The sequence below is a fragment of the Podarcis pityusensis genome (assembly GCF_964106645.2).
Source record: "Podarcis pityusensis genome assembly, chromosome: 18".
In the NCBI taxonomy this organism is placed as follows: Eukaryota; Metazoa; Chordata; class Lepidosauria; order Squamata; family Lacertidae; genus Podarcis; species Podarcis pityusensis.
The window spans coordinates 2,214,470-2,239,368 of record NC_138043.1 but is presented as its reverse complement, the minus strand read 5'-3'; the positions used below and the strand labels follow the sequence as shown (position 1 = coordinate 2,239,368).

The window sequence follows — 24,899 nt, the reverse complement described above, 5'->3', positions numbered from 1 at the left end:
CTTAGCTAAAATGCTTTAACTTGAGCTCTTGAGCCAAAAAACCAGCTGTATAAACAAGTGCTCAGAGCCCTCTCCTTTATCAGTTTGTGACGGCAAGGATGACCTTGACTGTACAGTGGTGCCCCGCAAGACGAATGCCTCGCAAGACGGAAAACCCGCTAGACGAAAGGGTTTTCCGTTTTGGAGGTGCTTCGCAAAACGAATTTCCTATGTGCTTGCTTCGCAAGACGAAAATGTCTTGTGAGTTCCTGCGGGGTTTTTTTCCTCCCCCCCCCCATTTTTCCCAAGCCGCTAAACCGCTTATCAGCTGATCGGCTAAGCCGCTTAACAGCTGATCGCTAGGCCGCTTATCAGCTGATCGTTAAGCCGCTTATCAGCTTATCGTTAAGCCGCTTAACAGCTGATCGCTAAGCCGCTTATCAGCTGATCCGCTAAGCCCGCTAAGCCGCTAATACTGTAGCGCTAATCCGCTAAACCGCTAATGGGCTTGCTTCGCAAGACGAAAAAACCCGCAAGACGAAGAGACTCGCGGAACGGATTCTTTTCGTCTTGCGAGGCACCACTGTACCAGTAGAACAGGGAAGACACATCTGTGCCTTATCTTATATCCTGACCACAAAGGCGCACAGACCTAGTCTGGGAACAGCGCCAGAGGGTGTTCTTGGAGATGGTGACCTCTTGCTCCAAGATAAGAGTAGGAACAGGAAGATCCTTTTATGGTCAGAAGTACAGGAAGGAAGATCCTTTTATGGTCAGAAGTATAGGAAGGAATACCCTTTTATGGTTAAGAGTGCCGGAGCAGGAACATCTGTGATGTCAACCTGCGTGTATAAGCTGAAGTGGCTGGATTCCTGGGGAAGGGGGGAGAGGGTGCCTGGAGGATATATATACTGCACGAAATTTCTCATTTCTTTGGACTTGCTGTGGACTGACCACGCAGGTGCCTTTCTGCTGTTCCAGAGAGCAGAAATAAAGAACTCTTTCTCTGAACCAACCCTCGGTGTCATTTGACTTCCTTCCTCCTGTCCAGGAGCAAAGCAGAGCAAAGTCTAATAAGGCTACATATGGAGTCAAAACACACACCGTCATGTGATAGACAACAATCCCCTGACTGCAATCGCGGAGCAGGAATTCTAACACAGACTAGATGAGCCAAGTCTACGACCGCCAGTTCCGGCTCACCTTTTACGGTGACCTTATGCTCCCCGGTCCCAGGGTGGGTGATCAGTTCCACGTGGATGGAGACCTCTCCTACGGGGTCGTCCACTCCGGATCCTGCCCGGCAGAGGGAGGGAAGCATGGAGATGCAGAACGGGAAATTAGTGCACAAACTTTCAGCCCATTCCCTGTCTGGTGATTTCTCCCGCTCCTCCCCTCTCCAAGAAAACCCCCCAAAAACTTGTTGGTGGACTGAGGACTGACGCTTGCTTCAGAGGCTCCCCACTTTTGAGAGGTCCTTCCTATCTTATCATATTTTTTTTGGAGAAATCTTTCCCTGGAAGAACTGTGAGGGGAGAGATTTCATCAGGCAAGGCTCCTTCCATCCGCCTTCCTCTAGTCTCTGCTTCTCAATTTGTATTGCATTATTTTACGTGCTGTGGCTTCCCATTGTTTTATTGATTATAGTTTAGAAATGGTTTACTGTAACTGTTAAGACTGAATTTCTGTTCAACTTTCATATGCTGATATTGTTATTTTATACTATTCTATACTATTTATACTATTCTTTTGAAAAAGGCAAAAGATTTATACGATCTGAAGAGAAACCAGAGTATCATTTTGACATTTCAAAACTTGACTTCCTTCCGCCTCTTTCTGCGGTTCCTTAAATTTATTTTTTAATATCTTCTGCATATTCAAATTCACCTACTTTGGTCAGTTATTCATCTTTAAATATATACTCTTATGAAACTGCAGGTTATTAAAATAATCCTGCCAATGTTTTTATCTGTTTACAATTTATCTGTAAATATTCAATAAACCATCTCCATTCTTTTATAAAAAGTTTGTTATCTTGATTTCTTAATTCTCCCGGTATGTTTCGCCATTTCTGAATATTCCATAAGTTTTTGTATCTGTTCTTCCTTTGCTGGGTCTTCTGCTTCTTTCCATTTTGGGGCAAGTAACATTCTCGCCACTGTAGTAGCATACATGAACAAATTTCTACATAGTTTAGGTAGTTCTGTCCCTATAATTCCCAAAAGAAAATCTTCTGGGGTTTTTGTTTTTTTTACAAACTTTATTTTAAACATCCTTTTCATTTTGTCATATATAATCTCCCAAATGATATTTGGTTCCCCCAATTTCAGCTGAAAACGCAACTTTGATTTGCAAACAGCTGAAAGTCTGCAAGTTCTTGGTAACAATGTAGTGTTGAACAATTTTGATCTCAGCCGCAGATATAGACAGACCCTGGTTATTGATACGTCCATCTTATAATTTTGATGCGAGCCACTTAAATGCTTTGCGGTATATCTAAACCCTGTTAGTGACCGATAACCAGAATAACAGAGTCGTCAGAATAGACAGATAGCCTTAGCAAGCTTTGGTGACCTCAGCCAAACAACAAGGTGAAAATCATTCCTTCCCAGCTCCCAGTTCGGTAACAATACCCAAAATCCCCTGTGCCCTTTCATGGTCCAAGAAGCAGGATTAAAACCCAGTCCATCATTCAAACAGGCTTCCTCCGCTGAGGAACGTATTCATGCAGCAAAGGCAGAGAAGGAAAAGGAATGGGTGAGGAGGAGGAAAGAGAGGCAGCTATTTGTCAGATGGCACCCAGGGAAAGGAGACCTCCGCCAAAGGTGGCCGAGCAAATGGGGAGAGGAATTTGGGGGGAGAAAAAGAAGAGTTTGGAAACCAAAATTGTGTCCACAACCCACCCACATTTGGTGGCTCAGGTCTTGAGGATGGGGGGGGGGGGAGGAGGCCAAGGCTGCGGATCTCAGAAGAACGGGGGCCCTGAGCCAAATGGGAATGTCCAGGGCGGCAGGAGAGGATATATAGTTTATTAATATCCTCCCTAACTTGCCCCAGCAAGTTCCTTTACGTAGCAGAGTTACATTCCCCTTTTTATACGCACAGCAGAGAGCTGGTTGCAGGCTCGTGTGAGCCTCTCGCTTTTAGACAACTCAGTCTGATTGAATTGTGCGTTCCTGGTAAGTTCCCCTTAAGACATGCGAGGGAATGTTTGGTCCAGCCAGTCAAAAACTTCCTGTTCCTCCTGGCTGGAGCATCCTTCCTTTTGCATGTGATAGAAGGTGGGCATGACCTCACCTGTCCAGGTAACAAAAGGACAAGTCACGCAGCACACCTCTCTCTTTCCCCCCTCTCTTCCTTCTTTGGTTTGACCAGCTTTTAGCTAGGACTGCTCTGCTATCTCCCAGCTGGCAGAAGCACTGGGATTATTCCCCCATATGGAGTAGATTCACACGTACATATTTGTAACTACCGTATTTTTTGCTCCATAAGACTCACCTTTTCCCTCCTAAAAAGTAAGGGGAAATGTGTGTGTGTCTTATGGGGCAAATGCAGGCTGCGCAGCTATCCCAGAAGCCAGAACAGCAAGAGGGATCACTGCTTTCGCTGCGCAGCGATCCCTCTTGCTGTTCTGGCTTCTGAGATTCAGAATATTTTTTTTCTTGTTTTCCTCCTCCAAAAACTAGGTGCGTCTTGTGGTCTGGTTCATCTTACAGAGCGAAAAATACAGTAAGTCGGCCTTCAGGAATCCAACTGTGAACAGATATTTTGCCAAGTTTTAAAAATCAGCCTGAGCAGAAAATTTAATGCTGGAAAAGAGGACATGTCTGGGGAATAGAGGACAGGCGGCAACCGTCGTACGAGGGAAAATGCGCAGCCTAGGAGGGAATGCAGCGATCCGGCCGAGAAACCTTTCCCTGCCTCTGCCTGGCAGATAGTCCTAGATCTTCAGCCATTGCCCATTTCATGCAGAAGGAAGGTTTGGGAAGGCTGGGGCAACACACGCACGCACAATCGCCCACTCGCACGGGCATCGTGCCAACTCCAGAGTCGCATGCGGAGACTCGATCTCTCGATCCAGGAACCGAAGCTGGAAACAAACAGGTCATTTCCAAAAGGCAAGCACGGGAGGATGGTGCAAACCCCAAAAGCTGCCCCTTTCCCCCTGCCCGGTTTCCTCCATCTGAGTGCTTGCTTGTGCAAGGAGGGCAGGGTCTCATTCTGATGCATTCAGTGCATAACGTTGTGGAGAGGTGATGGAGGAGCCCCCCTGAGCAGAGCTAGTCAAAAGCGAGAGGAAAATGGGGAGCAATTTTCGGCTTGCATGTCCCTTTCCCTGTCGGGTCTGCAGAGGGTGAAAGTTTTGGGGCTTTTGCTAGCCCTGGTCAGGGTGGCGAGGAAAGGGGTGGGTGCGTGGAGGGGGTCCAGGATGGGTGCAATCCAGGAAAGAGAGGAGGCGTTGGGAGGAGAGTTCGAGACGTACCCTTCTCTGGATATATTTCTTCACTAAGAGTAAACCTAACACCTTTGCCACCATGGACTAAGGATGAGAAAAGGTAAAGTTGGGAGATAAAGAAATGTCAAGGAGGGAAGTAAAGGAAGAGGAGGTTAAAAGGGTGGGTGAGAGAAAGGAAGAGGGGGGAAGGGAAGGGAAGAAGGTAGAGATGACAAAGGGGGGGAGGTCAGTGCAGAAGAAAATGCAGAAAGGGTAAGGAGGAGGACAAGGAGGGAGAAAAGTAAGGCAGATAGAGAGAAGGAAGAGAAAAGGTAATCGGAGAAGAGAAGGTGGGAAGAAAATATAAGAAGGAAAGGAAGGAATAGAAAAGCAGAAAGAAAGAAGGAAGGAAAACATAAGAAGGAAGGAAAGGAATAGAAAAGCAAAAGGAAGGAAGGAAGGAAGGAAGGAAGGAAGGAAGGAAGGAAGGAAGGAAGGAAGGAAGATATAAGAAGGAAGGAAAGAAATAGAAAAGCAGAAAGAAGGAAGGAAAATAAATATAAGAAGGAAAGAAAGGAATAGAAAAGCAGTAAGAAGGAAGGAAGGAAAATATAAGGAAGGAATAGAAAAGCAGTAAGAAGGAAGGAAGGAAAATATAAGAAGGATAGAAAATCAGATAGAAAGAAGGGAAGAAAAGTTCAGAAGAAGAGAAAGGAAGGTGGAGAGAAAGAATGAAAGAAAGAAGGGTAAAAAGGGACGGTGGTAGAAAGAATGGGTAAGTAGGAAGAGAAGGAAAAGAAAAAAGGTAGAAATGAAGTTTGAGAAAAAAGAAGGCGACGAGAAAACAGGAGAAAAGGTTAGAAGAGAACAAAAAGTAGGCAGAAAGGACAAGAAAGAGAAGGAATAGAAAAGAAGACCGAGAGAAGGAAAGACAAACGGTTGGAAGAGGAGATAAAGAATGATAAGGGTAGAAAAAAAGACAGAAGTGAAGAAAGGAAAGGGTACGAAGAGGAAGAAGGGAAGAAGGGAAGAAAGAATGGATAAAAACAAAGGTAGGAAGAGAGAGAAAAGAAAGGAAGGGCGAAAGAAGAAAAATAATTTAGAGGCAAAGAAACCAAGAGAAGGAAGAGACGAAAGGAAGGTGAACAGAAAGGGTGACAAGAGAAATTGGAGAGAGAAAGAAAAACACACACAAGATGGTTTATGGTAGAAGCAAGAGAGGGAAAATGTGCGAAGGGAGGGATGGAAAAAGGCAAGAGAAAAAAGAGAGAAGAGATAGATCAGCTCCTGTAGATTCACACACTGACTCGAGTCGTAGCTGGAGAATTCAGAATATAACGTTACAGCAATCACCAAGTTCAATAACTCTAGGGGGGAGAGGGGAACGGTCAGGAGGGCTAGATAGCTGTATGGATATTTTGAACGTATCATTTGATGTATCCTGTTTTTATTTTAAAGAGCTCTGTCGGTAGAAACCTGAACAATACTCCCTTCTGGTGACTTTTAGCCTGTTTGCACTCTTTGTCAAACCAGCTAGTAGATTCCATTCGCCTTTTTGAGCCACCGTTTTTAATCTCAATTTTTAAGTGGTCTTGCAGCCTATCAGTCTTAAATGATTTCATGGCCTCAGCAGCGGACGTATCTGAAAAAATAGCAGCTTGGATAGCCTAGTTTAAATCATCTGTGAAAGCGAGTTAATGTTAAATTAAGTAATGGGGTCCATTTAATTCTGTTGGCTGCGGTTATGCCTAAGTTTGGGACACGGGTGGCGCTGTGGGTTAAAGGAATCATGCCCTTGATTTTGGTGGGTTGTAGTCCTCACTTGGGATGCGGGTGGCGCTGTGGGTTAAACCACAGAGCCCAGGGCTTGCCGATCAGAAGGTCGGCGGTTCGAATCCCCGCAATGACAGGGTGAGCTCCCGCTGCTCGGTCCCTGCTCCTGCCAACCTAGCAGTTCAAAAGCACGTCAAAGTGCAAGTAGATAAATAGGTACCACTCCGGCGGGAAGGTAAACGGCGTTTCCTTGCGCTGCTCTGGTTCGCCAGAAGCGGCTTAGTCCTGCTGGCCACATGACCTGGAAGCTGTATGCCGGCTCCCTCGGCCAGTAAAGCGAGATGAGCGCCGCAACCCCAGAGTCGGCCACGACTGGACCTCATGGTCAGGGGTCCCTTTACCTTTACCTTTATGCCTAAGTTTGCGTCTGGAGATAAATTGAGTTTCTAAGGAAGGGTTGTTAAGTCGTGGACCCGAGAGCACCATTCTCAAGGGCAGGTGATCGCTTGCAATACTATGGTCCTCTTCAAGCTCCCTAACAAACTTATGTGTGAACTGTGAGATTGCAATATAATCTAGGATGCTTCCGCCGAACTCTGTAAAATGGGTACATTCCCTGGGCCATTATTGAACAATATTTGCACAGGTCCGGGCAATGATTTATCTCAAAAGGAGTCGGCTCGTACGCTTCAAAATGCGGAATATTAATTATCTTTAACCTTCGGCACAGACGGCGGTCCCGGTTGACGGGAAAGAGGCCCCCTGCCCCTCCGGACAACTTCAAGAACCTGCAAGAACCTGGCCTCTCTTTTTGGTTTAAAGGTAAAGGTAAAGGGACCCCTGACCGTTAGGTCCAGTCGTGGCCGACTCTGGGGTTGCGGCGCTCATCTCGCTTTATTGGCCGAGGAAGCCGGCGTACAGCTTCCGGGTCATGTGGCCAGCAGGACTAAGCCGCTTCTGGCGAACCAGAGCAGCGCACGGAAACGCCTTTTCCCTTCCCGCCGGAGCGGTACCTATTTATCTACTTGCACTTTGACGTGCTTTCGAACTGCTAGGTTGGCAGGAGCAGGGACCGAGCAACGGGAGCTCGCCCCGTCGTGGGGATTCGAACCGCTGACCTTCTGACCGGCAAGTCCTAGGCTCTGTGGTTTAACCCACAGCGATTACACCAAAGCAAAAACTTGACGCCGTTTTCTAAAAACAGCAGCTTGTCGGATGCCTCCCTTCAAAGCAGTGCGTGATGGGAAATGGCACCAACAGCCTCTTCCTGGGCAAGGCTGGTGCCATAAAGATAGACTGCACCTGGCTATGGAGTTTCCGCACAGCCTGCTGAACCAGAGTGCTCCACGAGAGCAGCGACTCCGAAGACTCAGCTGCAAACATTAACGTTTTACGCGCACTATACAAACGGGGCACTAGGTGGCGGTGGCGAGCTGACGGCAAACTCGATATATTTTTCAAAACTTTTTTTTTATAAAGTGTTTTCGCTGCTGTGTTTTTTTTAAAAAAATATATGTCTAGATTCCACCTGGGTCTCCTCGGGAAAACCGGGATCCGAGGAACCGCAGAAGCTGCTGTGATAGGAATTTTATGGTCTTAGATATATGGTAATGTTCATAAGCGTACAAACCAAGCACATACATAGATCAGCACAGGAAGGCCAACCTGGAACCATTTTGATTCCTAAACTGAGCAAATGTTTTCTCTGCAAGGTCAAAGTGGAAAAGCCTCCCCATTGTCTTTTCCTTCACAAATCCTGTCTTAAGGGTATGTCTGTGTTTGAATAGGGTGTGAGCCTGTGACCTGGCCCAGGAACTAAGTATTTATCATTACAAAAGACTGGCCAGGCTCCCCAGCCAATCCAATCAAGTAACCTGCCAGACAGGAGATAAACAAGGACAGGAGAAAAACAATATTCAAATTTCTGTTTTAAGACCGCCTTTTCTGTGATGTAGGTGTGATGTATCTGAGGGGTGGTCTTAGGTTACACCCCTTCTGTGATGTATATATGATGTTTCTGGGGGTGGTCTTGATCTACAGGGTGGCAATTTCAAAAGTCTTTATAAGGCCTTGCACACCATTTTTCTGGGTCCCTCCTCTCTCCTGCAGGTGAGGGGAGCACCCTGTTGCAACAGATCAATAAAGGCCAAGCCTACAGGCTGCTGTTTTGCTCCAAGTAATCCTGGTTGGTGTCTTTGTTTTTGTCCAAGGGAGCCCTTGGATTTTCCCGTTAACACTGCTTCGCCAGCGACGCTTACCTTGAGAGGACTGCGTCTGCACGAAGGTTTTGATGAGCAGGTCCGTGGCTTGCGTGTAAAGAGAGAGGGCGTAACGCAGAGACTGCAGGTCTGGGCTTTTCTCCAAAAAGGTTTTCTTCAGGCCGACGCCTCCTGCGTGGAAGTATTGCTAAATCGAGGCGGAGAGAGGGTTGGGATGGGAGAGGATATCAGCGGTGGTCCGGTCAACGCCGCAAACCCACAGAGCTGCGGACACACCATCACATTTGCAACGTACCGGCTGAGACGATAATAGCGGCAACGACGACCGCACGCTGCCATGAGGACTAATCACATACCGTATTTTTTGCTCTATAAGACTCACTTTTCCCCTCCTAAAAAGTAAGGGGAAATGTGTGTGCGTCTTATGGAGCGAATGCAGGCTGCGCAGCTATCCCAGAAGCCAGAACAGCAAGGGGGATTGCTGCTTTCACTGCACAGCAATTCCTCTTGCTGTTCTGGCTTCTGAGATTCAGAATATTTTTTTTCCTCCTCCAAAAACTAGGTGCGTCTTGTGGTCTGGTGCGTCTTATAGAGCAAAAAATACGGGTGGTCAGTTTTATTGCACATAGCCAAAGGCTGCCGCAATGTACACAGAATCATTCAACAAATAATAATAATAATAATAATAATAATAATAATAATAATAATAATAATTTATTTATACCCTGCCCTCCCCAGCCAAGACTGGGTTCAGGGCGGCTAACGCCAGATATAAAACAATTGATTGAAATACAACTTAATAACCAAGATTAAAATACAACATTAAAATGCAGCCTCATTTCAGTCCAATTCAACTCAACGAGGTTTTCCCCGCAGGCGAGTAGGTCTAGCCTGGCGAACTAAGTTCCTAGTCCTCTTTACCATACGCACAACATGTTTTTTTAAAAAAACGAAAGCACCCGTAAAGTTTAAAGCCATTGAGAATAAATAAAACGACGCAACCAAACCGGACACCTCCCACATAAATCGCAATAGGATCTAAAAGATAAAGATACAATTATCAAATCATCCGTTCTAGCATGCGCACAAAATAATATAATCTGAGCAATCGGCATTATTAATTGTATTAGAATTTGGTATTGACAATGAGGCTTTTATTGGGCCACTGTAACTAATAAAAATCATTATACAAAAAATAAAATAAAAAAATAAAATAAAGTTACAAAACAAGAACAGCAACCCAAAACAAGAACTAGCGCCCTCTCCGATTGCATGGAGTCCGGACAGCCCCGTGGTTTTCCACGGATCTGAGGGCAATGAAACAATCGTTGAGACGGCTAGAGCGCCAGTGGCGGATAACCCATTCTGAATCTGACCGGACACGGGTTAGAGCTCAATGTTGAGCCTACCAAGTGGCGGTAGCAACGGCGAAGAAGACTTTCTTCACCGCCTCTATTGCATCTGCGGAAAACAGCAGCAGGAGACTCTTTCAGGTGGTTCGCAATTTAGCGGAACCACCTGCTCCATCAGGGCCCAGTAGGGGCCACATGATCTCCTGCAATGACTTTGCAAAGTTTTTTGCAGATAAAGTCGCTCAGATTGAGAAGAGGTAGACTCCACCGTGGGAGCAGGGCCGGGGCGGGAGAGTGCTAGAGTCCTGCCTAGTCAAGTTGTGTGGGATCAATTCCAATCTGTTACCCCCGAAGATGTGGACAGGCTGCTTGGACGAGTGAAACCAACCACTTGCCTCCTTGATCCTTGCCCATCCTGGCTTATAAAAGCTAGCCGGGAAGGACTGGGCGATGGGCTTCGTGGGGTGGTGAATGCTTCCCTCCGTGAGGGAGCCTTCCCAGACCCGCTGAAAGAGGCGATTATTAAACCGCTTCTTAAAAAACCATCTTTAGATGCGGCCACGATAGCCAACTATCGCCCAGTCTCAAATCTTCCATTCTTGGGCAAGGTGATTGAGCGAGTGGTTGCTGAACAACTCCAGGCACGCCTGGAAGAAGCGGACCATTTGGATCCCTTCCAGTCGGGATTCAGGCCTCATCATGGGACTGAAACTGCCTTGGTCGCACTGGTTGATGATCTCCGGCGGGCTAGGGACAAAGGTGAGAGCTGTTTCCTAGTTCTGCTGGATCTCTCAGTGGCGTTTGATACCATTGACCATAACATCCTTCTGGACCGTCTTGAGGGGCTGGGAGCTGGGGGCACTGTTATACAGTGGTTCCGCTCCTTCCTCCTGGGCCGTGTTCAGAAAGTGGTGGTGGGGGATGAGTGTTCAGACCCCTGGGCCCTCACTTGTGGGGTGCCTCAGGGTTCTGTCCTCTCCCTCATGCTTTTCAACATCTACATGCAGCTGCTGGGAGAGATCATCAGGGGATTTGGGCTGGGTGTTCATCAATATGCGGATGATACCCAGCTCTACCTCTCTTTCAAATCAGAACCAGTGAAGGCGGTGAAGGTCCTGTGTGAGTGTCTGGAGGCGGTTGGAGGTTGGATGGCGGCTAACAGATTGAGGTTGAATCCTGACAAGACAGAAGTACTGTTTTTGGGGGACAGGAGGCGGGCAGGTGTGGAGGATTCCCTGGTCCTGAATGGGGTAACTGTGCCCCTGAAGGACCAGGTGCGCAGCCTGGGAGTCATTTTGGACTCATAGCTGTCCATGGAGGCACAGGTCAAATCTGTGTCCAGGGCAGCTGTTTACCAGCTCCATCTGGTACGCAGGCTGAGACCCTATCTGCCTGCGGACTGCCTCGCCAGAGTGGTGCATGCTCTGGTTATCTCCCGCTTGGATTACTGCAATGCGCTCTACGTGGGGCTACCTTTGAAGGTGACCCGGAAACTACAACTAATCCAGAACGCGGCAGCTAGACTGGTGACTGGGAGCGGCCGCAGAGACCACATAACACCGGTCTTGAAAGACCTACATTGGCTCCCAGTACGTTTCCGAGCACAATTCAAAGTGTTGGTGCTGACCTTTAAAGCCCTAAACGGCCTTGGTCCAGTATATCTGAAGGAGCGTCTCCACCCCCATTATTCTACCCGGACACTGAGGTCCAGCACTGAGGGCCTTCTGGCGGTTCCCTCACTGCGAGAAGCCAAGTTACAGGGAACCAGGCAGAGGGCCTTCTCGGTAGTGGCGCCTTCCCTGTGGAACACCCTCCCACCAGATGTCAAAGAGAACAACAACTACCAGGCTTTTAGAAGACATCTGAAGGCAGCCCTGTTTCGGGAAGCTTTTAATGTTTGATGTATTATAGTATTTTAATATTCTTTTGGAAGCCGCCCAGAGTGGCCGGGGAAGCCCAGCCAGATGGGCGGGGTATAAATAATAAATTATTATTATTATATTATTATTATAACAGCAGGATTTTGCCCATGGTGAACCGGACAACCTGTCCTCAAGACATGGCGGGGCGAGGCAGTCTGGAACACCCCCCGCTTTGCAGAGGGTTAGGCTAGATGACCGCTGGAGGCCCCCCCCCAGTTCGACAATTCTAGGATTCAATGCTCTCACCTTGATAGTGTCCAGGGCCAGCTCCACCACGGCGCACTGCTTGGGCGTCAAACTCTTGGCTTCCTCACGCACCATGTGGTCCTGGATGGGACGAAGAACAAGTCATGTCCGCCCTCTTCCAACGACGAACAGGCTTCCTTTTTCAGGTGGGGACAACATACCCCCTGGCAACCCCCGTTTTGAAGCCCCTTTTGCCATCTCATAACCTGTGTTACGTTTGCCCTATGCCCGGATTTCCCCGTTCGGGATTCCGACGACGGAATTGGCGCCCAGGGAGAGTTTTGGGGGTCAATCAGTGAAACGCCCGGATTTTTTACTTCTTGAAATATGGCAGCCCTTGCGTTGGCGCCCAGGGAGAGTTTTGGGGGTGAATCGGTGAAACACCCAGATTTTTTACTTCTTGAAATATGGCAGCCCTTGAGTTGGCGCCGAGGGAGAGTTTTGGGGGTCAATCAGTGAAATGCCCGGATTTTTTACTTCTTGAAATATGGCAGCCCTTGCGTTGGCACCCAGGGAGTTTTGGGGGTCAATCCGCTGTCTCCCTCCTCCTCGTTTTCCGTTGTCGGACTCAGAAGGGAAGAAGATGGAGGCCAGTCTAGAACTACCTAATTCTCTGCCTGTCGTTGGCTCTGGCGCCACCTAATGTCCGGCTCCCCACTTTGCGCCCAATCAGGCCCAAGAAGCACAAACGACCACCGTCCTCTGCAACGCAGCTCCTTGAATTCTGTGGAACCCAAAATCCCTCGTTTCTCACCTTGAGTTTCGAAAGCTGACCCAGTTCCTTGGCTGCATTGAAGATCATCTGCGTGCCCTGGGAAGGGGGAGGGCAAAAGGAGGGATGGAAAGAAGAAAGGGAAGAAAAAAAATAACAGAAAGATAAAAGGTAGCTATGTTTCTGCTGAAACTTAGCCCGAGCCTCAGCTATCCTTTCCCATTCGATGCTAAGAAATTCAGGCGAGGTTTCACCCACAAAGCTTTGCTCCCCAAGAGTGTCGCACCCGAAATTTTTCCACCTACCAATCTCAAAGGGAAGGCGGAACAAAGCAATTCTGACCCTGAACACCTAAATAAGATCCGTCCTTTAATTTGCAAAGCCTTGGCCCTGGCGTTTGGGGGCCGGTCACTCCCCAGCGTGACAAAATACCGGGAGGCAGAATACCAGGGTATCGAATGGTGTCCGATACTCCAAATAGAGGGTCAGGATCCAGACAGGTTTGTTTATAGATTGCAAAAGCCAGAGGTTTTCAACCTTTTTGGGTTGTGATAGGAATTTTGAGGTCTTAGATATATTGTAATGTTCATAAGTGTACCAACCAAGCACGTACATAGATCAGCACAGGAAGACCGACCCGGAACCATTTTTGATTCCCAAACTGACCAAATGTTTTCTCTACAAGGTCAAACTGGAAAAGCCTCCCCATTGTCTTTTCCTTCACAAACCCTGTCTTAAGGGTATGTCTGTGTTTAAATAGGGTGTGAGCCTGTGACCTGGCCCAGGAACTAAGTATTTATAATTACAAAGGACTGGCCAAGCTCCCCAGGCAATCCAATCAAGTAATCTGCCAGACAGGAGATAAACAAGGACAGGAGAAAAACAACATTCAAATTTCTGTTTTAGACCACCTTTTCTGTGATGTAGGTATGATGTATCTGGGGGGTGGTCTTAGGTTACACCCCTTCTGTGATGTATGTATGATGTTTCTGGGGGTGGTCTTGATCTAAAGGTAAAGGGACCCCTGACCATTAGGTCCAGTCGTGGCCGACTCTGGGGTTGCGGCGCTCATCTCGCTTTACTGGCTAAGGGAGCCGGCGTACAGCTTCCGGGTCATGTGGCCAGCAGGACTAAGCCGCTTCTGGAGAACCAGAGCAGCACACGGAAACGCCGTTTACCTTCCCGACGAAGTGGTACCTATTGATCTACTTACGCTTTGACGTGCTTTTGAACTGCTAGGTTGGCAGGAGCAGGGACCGAGCAACAGGAGCTCACCCCGTCATTGCGGGGATTCGAACTGCCAACCTTCTGATCGGCAAGCCCTAGGCTCTGTGGTTTAACCCACAGCGCCACCCGCGTCCCTGGTCTTTATCTAAAGGGTGTCAATTTCAAAAGTCCATATAACGCCTTGCCTGCCATTGTTCTGGGTTCCTCCTCCTCTCCTGCGTGTGACGGGAGCACCCTGTTGCAACAGATCGATAAAGATCAGGCTTACTAGCTGCTTTGCTTCTCAATATTCTCTGCTTGGCCTCTGTTATTTTCTCCTACCAATAGGGAACCTACGTAAGGACTCTATATGGGCTCTAGGATACCCCATAAGGGAAAAGGGCAATTCTTGTTTACAACAGAGTCCACAGCTCCCCTGAACTACATTTGTCTGCTGCACCCCTAGAATCATAGAATCATAGAGTTGGAAGAGACCACAAGGGCCATCGAGTCCAACCCCCTGCCAAGCAGGAAACACCATCAGAGCACTCCTGACATATGGTTGTCAAGCCTCTGCTTAAAGACCTCCAAAGAAGGAGACTCCACCACACTCCTTGGCAGCAAATTCCACTGTCGAACAGCTCTTACTGTCAGGAAGTTCTTCCTAATGTTTAGGTGGAATCTTCTTTCTTGTAGTTTGGATCTATTGCTCCGTGTCCGCTTCTCTGGAGCAGCAGAAAACAACCTTTCTCCCTCCTCTATGTGACATCCTTTTATATATTTGAAGATGGCTATCATATCACCCCTTAACCTCCTCTTCTCCAGGCTAAACATGCCCAGCTCCCTTAGCCGTTCCTCATAAGGCATCGTTTCCAGGCCTTTGACCATTTTGGTTGCCCTCCTCTGGACACGTTCCAGTTTGTGGGGCTCAGGAGCCCAGTAAGGTCCCCCCTTCCCTGCAGAGCTGGCAGCCCCTCGCCCTTTTTTGAACCCCCTTGTGGAGTGTTCCCTCGGCCTCCTCTCCCCTCTCCTTGGGGGTCTTCTGGGCACCCGCTGGTCTCTGAGCTGCCCCAAAGAGAGGTGCCTCCTCACTCTGCCTCACAGGGGCCTGGGACTTGTCTGTCCATTCCCAACATCAACAATGTCTAGGCAACACGATGACCATGTACATACGCAACGGACAATCTTTTCTAGAATTCCTTCAAACCGTAACAAGTCCAAAACGAAATCTTTCGTCCCAAAGCCTCTGAAAACCTTTAAATGAAGTGAGGTACAAGACTTCGTACAGTGAAAGACAAGCTGTGAAGCTTTGTGTATTAGGCAAATATGATGTCCAATACTGAACAGCGATTCCGGATACTGACTACTGTTTCATAGAATTCTTTGGGTGGATATAGAATTGCTTCATAAACCCATCTGCTTTTGAATGAATGTATGTAAATGAAAATATCAACAGCTGTGGAACAGTGCTCATGTAATAATGTAGTCACCACCTCACTTCATTTAAGGTACCCCACCTCAGCCTCAAACTAAGGCCAGGACAACGACCCTTGACACAGGCACCATATATACCCAACGGCAAAGAGGCTCAGAAAAGCAGTCTATAAAATTGCAGCAGTAAGCAGATACCATGCATCGTACTCTATCCAATACACAATCAAATAATTGCCAAAATTCAACGGTTTGATGGATTTCCTCGGTTCTGACGGCTAATGACTCCTCTGGAAGGGGGGGGTGTGTCCAGGTTTCCCCTGCCTCCATAATCCCTTAAGCATAAGGTCACGTACTCCTTGCACCTCCAGAAGGTGTGTGATGGCCTGGGATTCAGACTCGGAGGCTGAACCTGAGGAATCCCAGCCTGCACAGGAGTCCCCGCCTCCAGAACCAGCTGAGCCGGGGCTGGGGCCTGAGCCTGAAGGGTCCTCACCTGTGCTGGATCCTCAGGTGAGTCTGCTCTGGCTCCTGAGGTATTGGAGGACCCATTGCCTGCAGGTGCTCCACTCTCAGCCCCGTCAGAGGAAGCTGAGGTTGCCTCTGGGTTCAGTAACCCTCCAGCCTCTCCTGAGCTGCAGAGGCTCAGGGCAGAGAGGCGGAGGGAACTAAGTTCCTGCAGGAGGAGGGCTCGCCTCCAGGCCAGGAGAGGCGAGTCACCAGAGGATCGGGGCCGGCCTATGCCTCGGGGCAGATAAAAGCCAGCCAGCCCCTGTCCCAGGTTGCGGGAGCAACATTGTTGGTAGCCTGTTCCTGTCCTGCTCTTCTGCCAGAGTTCCTGACCTCTCCCGACTCCCTGCCTTGGACCCAGCTTCAGCCTCCATACCACACCCTCGACCTTGGACTGAACTTGGACCTCGCCGCACGGTTAACCTTCAGGACCAGCACAAGGTGTGAATTTAGCCACACAATAGGAAACAGGAGGCAATCAAAGGCAGCGTATATCCAGGGCCGTCTTAACCATAGGCGTTAGGGGCATGGGGCGCCCAGTCGCCAGGCTCTCAGGGACGCCAGGCCGAGAGTCCAGGGCCCAAGAGTTGGAGTCCAGGGACGGCCCGCCCGTTGGAGCGCTGTGGCGGGGTCTTCTGCTGTGGGCGGCTCTCTGCCGCGAATTCGGGGGCAAGCGAGCCAGCGAGGCGCTGAGGCGGCCGGCTGGCTCTGTCCTCCCGCACGCCTGGGATTGGCATAGGGCCATGGAGAGGCGCGCCCAGAAGCCGCCTCACGCTCCTCTGTGCCTTGCTGTGCCCTGCCTGCGTGCCTTGAAGGCCGGGCCAGAGTGTGCTGCCCCCCCAAGAAGGTCGACAACTCAGCAACCTGGGGGGTGGCGACGCAGGGTTGGTTTTTGCACCTCTCATTGATATTTCCATATCTCGATTTTTATCTCCCCAAGCTTCTTTGTCTCTGGCTCTGCGGTCCTCAATCATGTCAGAAAACGGATAACCGTTCGTTCGTTGAGTGCAGATTTGTTTGTGTAATGTACCCTTTCAACTGTCTTTTGTTTTTTTAAACTCGCTGTTTTGCTTCTTTAGCTTGGTTGGCGAGACCCCAGGGGATTGGCACCCCAACTAGCTGGGCAGCGGAGTAAATCCGCACCCTGGGATTTTTCCTTATCAGGCAGAACACACCCCTGAGTCTTAGGACTGTGTTGCAGGGATTTATGTATAGGTTGGGGGGGTTGCCCCTCCAGCAGATATCATGCACATGCAGCCCACTGCCAAAACCAGCACCATCGCTTTTGTGACTTTTGTGATTTGTCCCCACAAAACACTTCATCGCAGTTTCTTCCTATCTATTCAAAGGGCCTCTGCAGCACGATACCAAATGTAAGAATTCACTGATCAATGTATCTCTGTACTGGCTCACTGGGAAACTTCAGAAATTCCTATAGACATGTGAGCTCAGCTCCTCAGCAGCCCCTCTGCCTGAGTGATAATCCCTGGGCTCCTGATACCTGAGTGCCAGACAGGTAGCCATTCCAGAAAGAACAAACCCAGATGAAGACAAAAGGGTGGGATGAACTTGGCTGGGAAACAAGGAAATGTAAATATCTCTTTTGTTACACTTGATGGGTGTTTGGTGGAGGGCAAGGGGAACCATGGGGCAGGGTCCAGGATACTCAGATTACGGCCACCAGACCTCCCCTTTCATGATGTAACCGTGATGTATGAGTGATGTATTTTGGGGGCTGTAACATGGGGATTAAAGGTAAAGGTAAAGGTACCCCTGCCCGTACGGGCCAGTTGTGTCCGACTCTAGGGTTGTGCGCCCATCTCACTTAAGAGGCCGGGGGCCAGCGCTGTCCGGAGACACTTCCGGGTCACGTGGCCAGCGTGAGGAAGCTGCTCTGGCGAGCCAGCACCAGCCCAGCATCCCGCTATAAAGCGGTACCTATTTATCTACTTGCACTTAAGGGTGCTTTCGAACTGCTAGGTGGGCAGGAGCTGGGACCGAAAGACGGGAGCTCACCCCGCCGCGGGGATTCGAACCGCCAACCATGCGATCGGCAAGCCCTAGGCGCTGAGGTTTTACCCACAGCGCCACCCGCGTCCCTAACATGGGGATTAGCAGCTAATAAAAGTTTGGGGGCTCTTTTGTTCGGGGCTTCCATCTTGTTCCACCTGGTGGCAGGTGGGAGTCCTGTCGCGACCGTCTTCAATAAAGACCAAGCCGACTGGCTGCTGTTTTGCTCTGGTATTCCTGGCTGGTGTCCTTGTTTTTTGTCCAAGGGAGCCCTCAGATTTCTCCATTAACAACTGCCAACCTTGATTTCCCACAACACTCTGCCCATACATGCAGGCAGGCAGGCAAAGCAAGCTGACAAACAGACTGAGAAGGAAAAGAAGGGGTTATTTCCCCCTAACCCACCCCATCACCACCACCAGGGAGGGTCACTTAAAAAACAGAGATCAGCAGACACAACTTTAGCACAGGATACATTTTTTAAAAAACACAACTGCAGCCAGGTAAATCCAGTTAGCAACACCCGGGAAAAGAGAGGAGGACAGATGGATACGACAACCACGGATTCAAAAAACCACAGGCGGGGGACGGGGGACGGGGGACGGGGCAGACATGGGGCTCTGCGGACAGAGGGCAGGAGGAAGACGGAAGCAGGGTTAAGAATTAAACGGAGTATCCTTACTTCGGTGTGACTGGGGGCCTTCGCCCTGCTCTGAAGAAAAGAACAGCAGGGTTTTTATATACTTTCAGCAAACACATTTCCATAACATTTATATGCTTTCAGCAAAGTGGAACGCTACCCCACACAGACATTGCCTTCCCTCCCTCCCGGCCGTGACTCAGATTCCATTTCGACAGGCCTTCAATTGTGTTGATTGATCGGTGATTGATTGGCCAGGTTCTGTCCCCGGCACAAGGCGAGTTTTGCGGGGCAAGGACACAAACGCACAGACTCCCTTCTCTACCCCAGAAGTCTGTCTTCGGACCCCAGGCTGGCCACCCCTTGCTAGTGTTATGAAAATTATAAGGTCTAAGATGTGAAATAAATGTACCAGGCAAACGCATACATAAATAGATAAACCTGTTGAATGGTTTTTTCAAATTTTAGGTTCATTATTGTTTCACAAGATGCGTATGTCTCTAGGCCAGAGCAAATAACATGATCTAGTTTTACAGCTGTGAAGTCATATAGCAGGTGCTGTTAGTAAAGGTAAAGGGATACCTGACCATTAGGTCCAGTCGTGGACGACTCTGGGGTTGCGGTGCTCATTTTGCTTTACTGGCCGAGGGAGCCGGCGTACAGCTTCCAGGTCATGTGGCCAGCAGGACTAAGCCGCTTCTGGTGAACCAGAGCAGTGCACGGAAACGCCGTTTACCTTCCCGCCGGAGTGGTACCTATTTATCTACTTGCACTTTGACGTGCTTTCGAACGGCTAGGTTGGCAGGAGCTGGGACTGAGCAACGGGAGCTCACCCCATCGCGGGGATTCAAACCGCCGACCTTCTGATTGGCAAGCCCTAGGCTCTGTGGTTTAACCCACAGCGCCACCCGCGTCTCTGCAGGTGCTTTTAAGTTGTGGTAATTAAGCTGTTGGGTATGGTATATAAAGAGCGGCATGTATCTCTCTCACTACCCTGGTCATGCTCATTGATATATTGTAATTTAATTTAATGTCTAGATGGCGCCTAAGCAATTCCCGTTCATTCTTTCAGAGCATATTGCTTCATTTATGCCCTGCGGACCGTTGGAATAAGGCCCCTGGAAGGCTTGAATCTCGCCCCCGGTTCATGGTTCAACCATATCAACTCCTTGGAAATAGCAGTGCCCTCTCAGAAGTAGAGATTGTAGATGTCTTGGGGCAGGGGTCTAGCTGTAATGGTGGGCCCTGCAAGTCAACGCTGGTCTTGGGCAGCCCTCTCATGGAGCGGGGTGTTAGGATATTTCCGTTCCACCTTAAAAGGGAGCAGGCTGTGAGTCACAGAGTCTGCGTATTTCCTGTTCACAGGATGTTTATGTTTTCTGTTGCTTTCATTTCTCTCTCTGTGTCGTAGACACTAAAGCAGGCAGTCATGTTTTTCTGTGTTCTGATCAACGCTGAATAAACTTGTAAATAATGCTCTCCTGAGTGCAACTTTTGGCTGTGCATTATCTGCTGATAGAGTGTGCATGAGCTCTGGAATGTGGCAAGCTATCTCTAGAAACTCATGTCACTAATTGCTGATACTGCGTGACTACGGGAGATCGATGGATCGTCCGGCAGCCGGCTTGGGGGCCATGATGGACTTTGTCTCTCTGGCAGTATCCCAACACGGGGAGCTACCTGCGCTGAGAGACGCACCTCTCGCTCGCCGGACCTGCATGCCACGCACACACAACCGAAATCCATGCCACACAAATCATCGGACACCTCCGGCCACCAGACGGGGACGACACACGACAAAACACACACACCTCCACGACACAAGCACCATAACCCAACCTCTCCCGATCTTCTGCCATTTCCTCTGTCCCTCTAGGACCGGGATAGGGAAATATGTGGTGCAGAATGTCCACCAGCCCTGGTAAAGGTAAAGGTAAAGGGACCCCTGGCCATTAGGTCCAGTCGTGGCCGACTCTGGGGTTGCGGCGCTCATCTCGCTTTATTGGCCGAGGGAGCCGGCGTACACCTTCCGGGTCATGTGGCCAGCAGGACTAAGCCACTTCTGGCGAACCAGAGCAGCGCACGGAAACGCCGTTTACCTTCCCGCCGGAGCGGTACCTATTTATCTACTTGCACTTTGAGGTGCTTTCGAACTGCTAGGTTGGCAGGAGCAGGGACCGAGCAACGGGAGCTCACCCCGTCCTTGCGGGGATTCGAACCGCCGACCTTCTGATCGGCAAGTCCTAGGCTCTGTGGTTTAACCCACAGCACCACCCGTGTCCCACCAACCCTGGTAGCCTGGGTTTAACGCTGGCGAGAGCTGGAATCTGGCAACCCAATTCGAACAATTCCACCCCCTTGACCCGAAGGAAGAGGACCCCTTTCCAAAAAGAGGAATCGTCTCCATCTCTCCAGGAGAGCAGGGAATGCCTCTTCTTAAGAGCAGGGATAGGGGAACGTGCTTAGATGTTGCTGGACTCCATCTTCAAAAGTCAAGGAGTCTGGCAAGATCTGGAGGGACGCAGCGGGTTGTGCACCCCAGCTCTTTGGCCCAGTAAAGGATTTCTCGCTTGGACCTCCTGCCACGGACAAGACACTCAAGGAGCGGGAAAGGTCGATAATTACCTTCTCGGTCCCTTTGCCATGCTTTCTCAAGAGAGTGCCCTGCAGAGACAATCAATATCACAAATCGATCAATGCGGAAGGGGAACGGGCGAGCGAGGAAGTCGAGCGAAGGGAGGGCAGGAGGGAGGAAGGAAGGACAGATGGATGGACAGACGGACGGACGACCTGTCATCCCGAGGCATGACATTGTCCTCCCTCCCCCAATACTCCCAGTACCTTTCTGAGCACAATTCAAAGTGTTGGGGCTGACCTTGAAAGCCCTAAATGGCCCAGTATCCCTGAAGGAGCGTCTCCACCCCCATTGTCCAGCCCGGACACTGAGGTCCAGCACCGAGGGCCTTCTGGTGGTTCCCTCCCTGCGAGAAGTGAGGTTGCAGGGAACTAGACAGAGGGCCTTCTCGGTGGTGGCGCCCGCCCTGTGGAATGCCCTCCCGTCAGACGTCAAGGAGATAAACAACTATCTGACTTTTAGAAGACATCTGAAGGCAACCCTGTATCAGGAAAATGTTAATGTCTAATGTTTAATCTTTTCCCTTCCATATAGACAGTTACATTTGTTACTCAACAATTCTATTCCAGTTCAACAGAACTACGGGCTGGTTCCACTCACCCAGTGTTGATGTCTATAACACAAATTACATAAGGTACTGTTTTATCTGATTTCACCCTCTCTAATATATTCTGCTGTTTGGTCAACCTCTTGCTTGCATTAGGAGAACGCTACCTCTTAAGACATGGGTAGGCAAACTAAGGCCCGGGGGCCAGATCCGGCCCAATAGCCTTCGTAATCCGGCCTGTGGATGGTCTGGGAATCAGCATGTTTTTACATGAGTAGAATGAGTGCTTTTATTTAAAATGCATCTCTGGGTTATTTGTGGGGCATAGGAATTCGTTCATCCCCCCCCCCAAATATAGTCTGGCCCCCCACAAGGTCTGAGGGACAGTGGACCGGCCCCCTGCTGAAAAAGTTTGCTGACACCTGTTCTAAACGAATCCATTAACTTGCTTCCTGCTATATACAAGGGAATATGCACTGATAGCGCGAGTGAGGAAGGATAATATTTGACCAATATATCCTCCCCTACTATCCTCAACATTCCCACAGTTAAGGGGGGTCCGCCTTACCAACCCCCCCTCTGAAACGGATCGCAGGTTATGCAAATGGATACCTGAAGGAGCATCTCCACCTCCATCGTTCTGCCCGGACACTGAGGTCCAGCGCCGAGGGCCTTCTGGCGGTTCCTTCGCTACGGGAAGCCAAGTTACAGGGAACCAGGCAGAGGGCCTTCTCGGTGGCGGCGCCCGCCCTGTGGAACACCCTCCCACCAGATGTCAAAGAGAAAAATAACTACCAAACTTGTAGAAGACATCTGAAGGCAGCCCTGTTTAGGGAAGCTTTTAATGTTTAATAGGTTATTGTATTTTAGTGTTTTGTTGGAAGCCGCCCAGATGGGCGGGGTATAAATTATTATTATTATTATTATTATTATTATTATTTCCTCTTTCTCAGGAGGAAAACCAGGTACAGTGGTACCTCTGGTTAAGAACTTTATTCGTTTTGGAGGTCCATTCTTAACCTGAAACTGTTCTTAACCTGAAGCACCACTTTAGCTAATGGGGCCTCCGGCTGCCGCCGCACAATTTCTGTTCTCATCCTGAAGCAAAGTTCTTAACCCGAGGTGCTATTTCTGGGTCAGCGGAGTCTGTAACCTGAAGCATCTGTAACATGAAGTGTCTGTAACCCGAGGTACCACTGTATCTGGTGGGACAGGGAGAAAGTTTCCACCGAGACGCGACAGCTGGCGCAAAGCAGCTCAGCGACAAGAGGGAAGGATTTTGGGGGTTCACAGAACAAAGGCGTTTTGGGGAAGGGTGGGGAGCAGGGAGGAGATAGAGGCACATTGGAGAAAGTAGCCAGCCACCACAGGACGACAGAAAAACCAGCTCAAATTACTCGGGAGGGGTTGGGGTTTGGGGTGGGGGAACTAGACGCAAGGCACAAGGACAAAGAGATAGAGAGACAAACGAAAGACAAGACAGGGCTTTCCCCTGCCGTACTTACAATCATCTGCCCAGGTGAGGGGAGCAATCAGAAAGAACAGCCGTCACGTGAGAATGAGCCTCAGGTCCGCCGCAAACCCATCCCGCAACCCCGAAACAACACACAACGCCGCGGCAACCCCACACAAAAGAGAAAGCGCAGCGCAGCGCCTCCAGGACGCATGGCCACGGGGCGTCCTCGGGACGCGGGGTTTGTGTGGGCGCAGAATTGAGCCTGCGCCCCTAATATTTTTAGGCGTACCCCCAAGCCCCGAATCCCTGCCCCTTTGAGACACACCCCACCCCCAGACCGTGAAGGCTGCAGTTTTTCCACCCGCAATTCAGTGTTAGACAAAAGGAAGGCGAATCAGCTTGAACAAAACCACACACCCCAAAATCATTGCAGGTTCTATTTCCAAATGCATCATAACTTAAAAAGAAAAGGAAAAAAAGTCAAACGCTTTCAGAACTGTCAGCTATGCCCGTTTCACTCTGACTTTTTAATTAATTTATTTCCTTGCGGTTGTGAAAATGAAGAGATCTGGTGGACACTATTGAGGGTTTTTTTGGGGGGGCGGTTAGTCTGATTCTGTACCCCAATAAGGGTGAGACTCTCTTTTTTAAATTTTATTTTTTACCAACAGCCAAAAGACAAACGGTGAAACGCCCCCAGGCGGCTGATACGTTGGATATACATATTCAATAATTTACGTATTCAATAATATACATCTTCAATAATATCATGTTCAAATCAACCTTATGTACACTGCTATATACCTTAACACTCCTCGCCCCACAAGATTTATTTGACTTTTAACATTTTAATTGCCCCAAATTGTTCAAACCTGCCCAAATAATTCAATATCTTCTCAAACCAATCCTCCTCCTTCTCGCTGACCTTAAACCCTTTCATTCTATGTCTCTTCACAGTTAAAGGTAAAGGAACCCCTGACCATTAGGTCCAGTCGTGGCCAACTCTGGGGTTGCGGCGCTCATCTCGCTTTACTGGCCGAGGGAGCCGGCGTACAGCTTCCGGGTCATGTGGCCAGCAGGACTAAGCCGCTTAGCAGTGGGTCCGTAATGGCTTTGGAGGCCAATTCTGGATCCACACATCCTTCCACAGTGGGGACATTGGTTTCCGGGCAGGAGTTGATCCCAGTGAGCGTTTGCCAAGCATGCCTTCCTCTTAGCACGTTTCTCCCTTGCGTCCTGAGTTCGAGCGTCTTCAAAGCCTACTGGAAGGATTTTTTTGATATTTTTTTTACTACGGCAGACCAACACGGCTGCCTACCTGTAACTTCAAAGCCCATGACACCTTAAAAAGGTAAAGGGACCCCTGACCATTAGGTCCAGTCGCGACTGACTCTGGGGTTGCGGCGCTCATCTCGCTTTATTGGCCAAGGGAGCCGGCGTACAGCTTCCGGGTCATGTGGCCAGGTCATGTTGCTTCTGGCAAACCAGAGCAGTGCACGGAAACGTCGTTTACCTTCCCAACAGAGCGGTACCTATTTATCTACTTGCACTTTGATGTGCTTTCAAACTGCTAGGTTGGCAGGAGCAGGGGCCGAGCAATGGGAGCTCACCCCGTTGCGGGGATTCGAACCGCTGACCTTCTGATCAGTAAGCCCTAGGCTCTGTGGTTTAACCCACAGCGCCACCTGCGTCCCTCCTTCATGGTTAGGTAGCCATTAATAGCTCTTTCCTCAAATATTCCCCCCACCCCATATCCTCTTTTAAAGCCATCCGGGTTGGTGGTTGCTTCCTGTGCCAGAGAGTTCCTCAGGCTTTCTTTATCTGTT

The 24,899-nt window shown here is 49.4% G+C and overlaps 1 protein-coding gene across 2 annotated transcripts in view; it reads right to left on the bottom strand.

Moving 5' to 3' along the window:
• Positions 1-24,899, bottom strand: part of LOC308467257 (protein unc-13 homolog A) — a 123,555-nt gene that overhangs the window by 4,514 nt on the left and 94,142 nt on the right. The window contains exons 36-41 of one of the 2 annotated variants that reach the window (XM_080988767.1): positions 21,061-21,099; positions 18,478-18,507; positions 12,681-12,737; positions 11,927-12,007; positions 8,446-8,593; positions 1,183-1,275 (exon numbers count right to left, since the gene is read on the bottom strand). In XM_080988767.1, coding sequence (XP_080844893.1) covers positions 1,183-1,275; positions 8,446-8,593; positions 11,927-12,007; positions 12,681-12,737; positions 18,478-18,507; positions 21,061-21,099 — 448 coding nt within the window. The remainder of the gene's footprint in view (positions 1-1,182; positions 1,276-8,445; positions 8,594-11,926; positions 12,008-12,680; positions 12,738-18,477; positions 18,508-21,060; positions 21,100-24,899) is intronic. The other variant, XM_080988766.1, reaches the window with a different exon arrangement.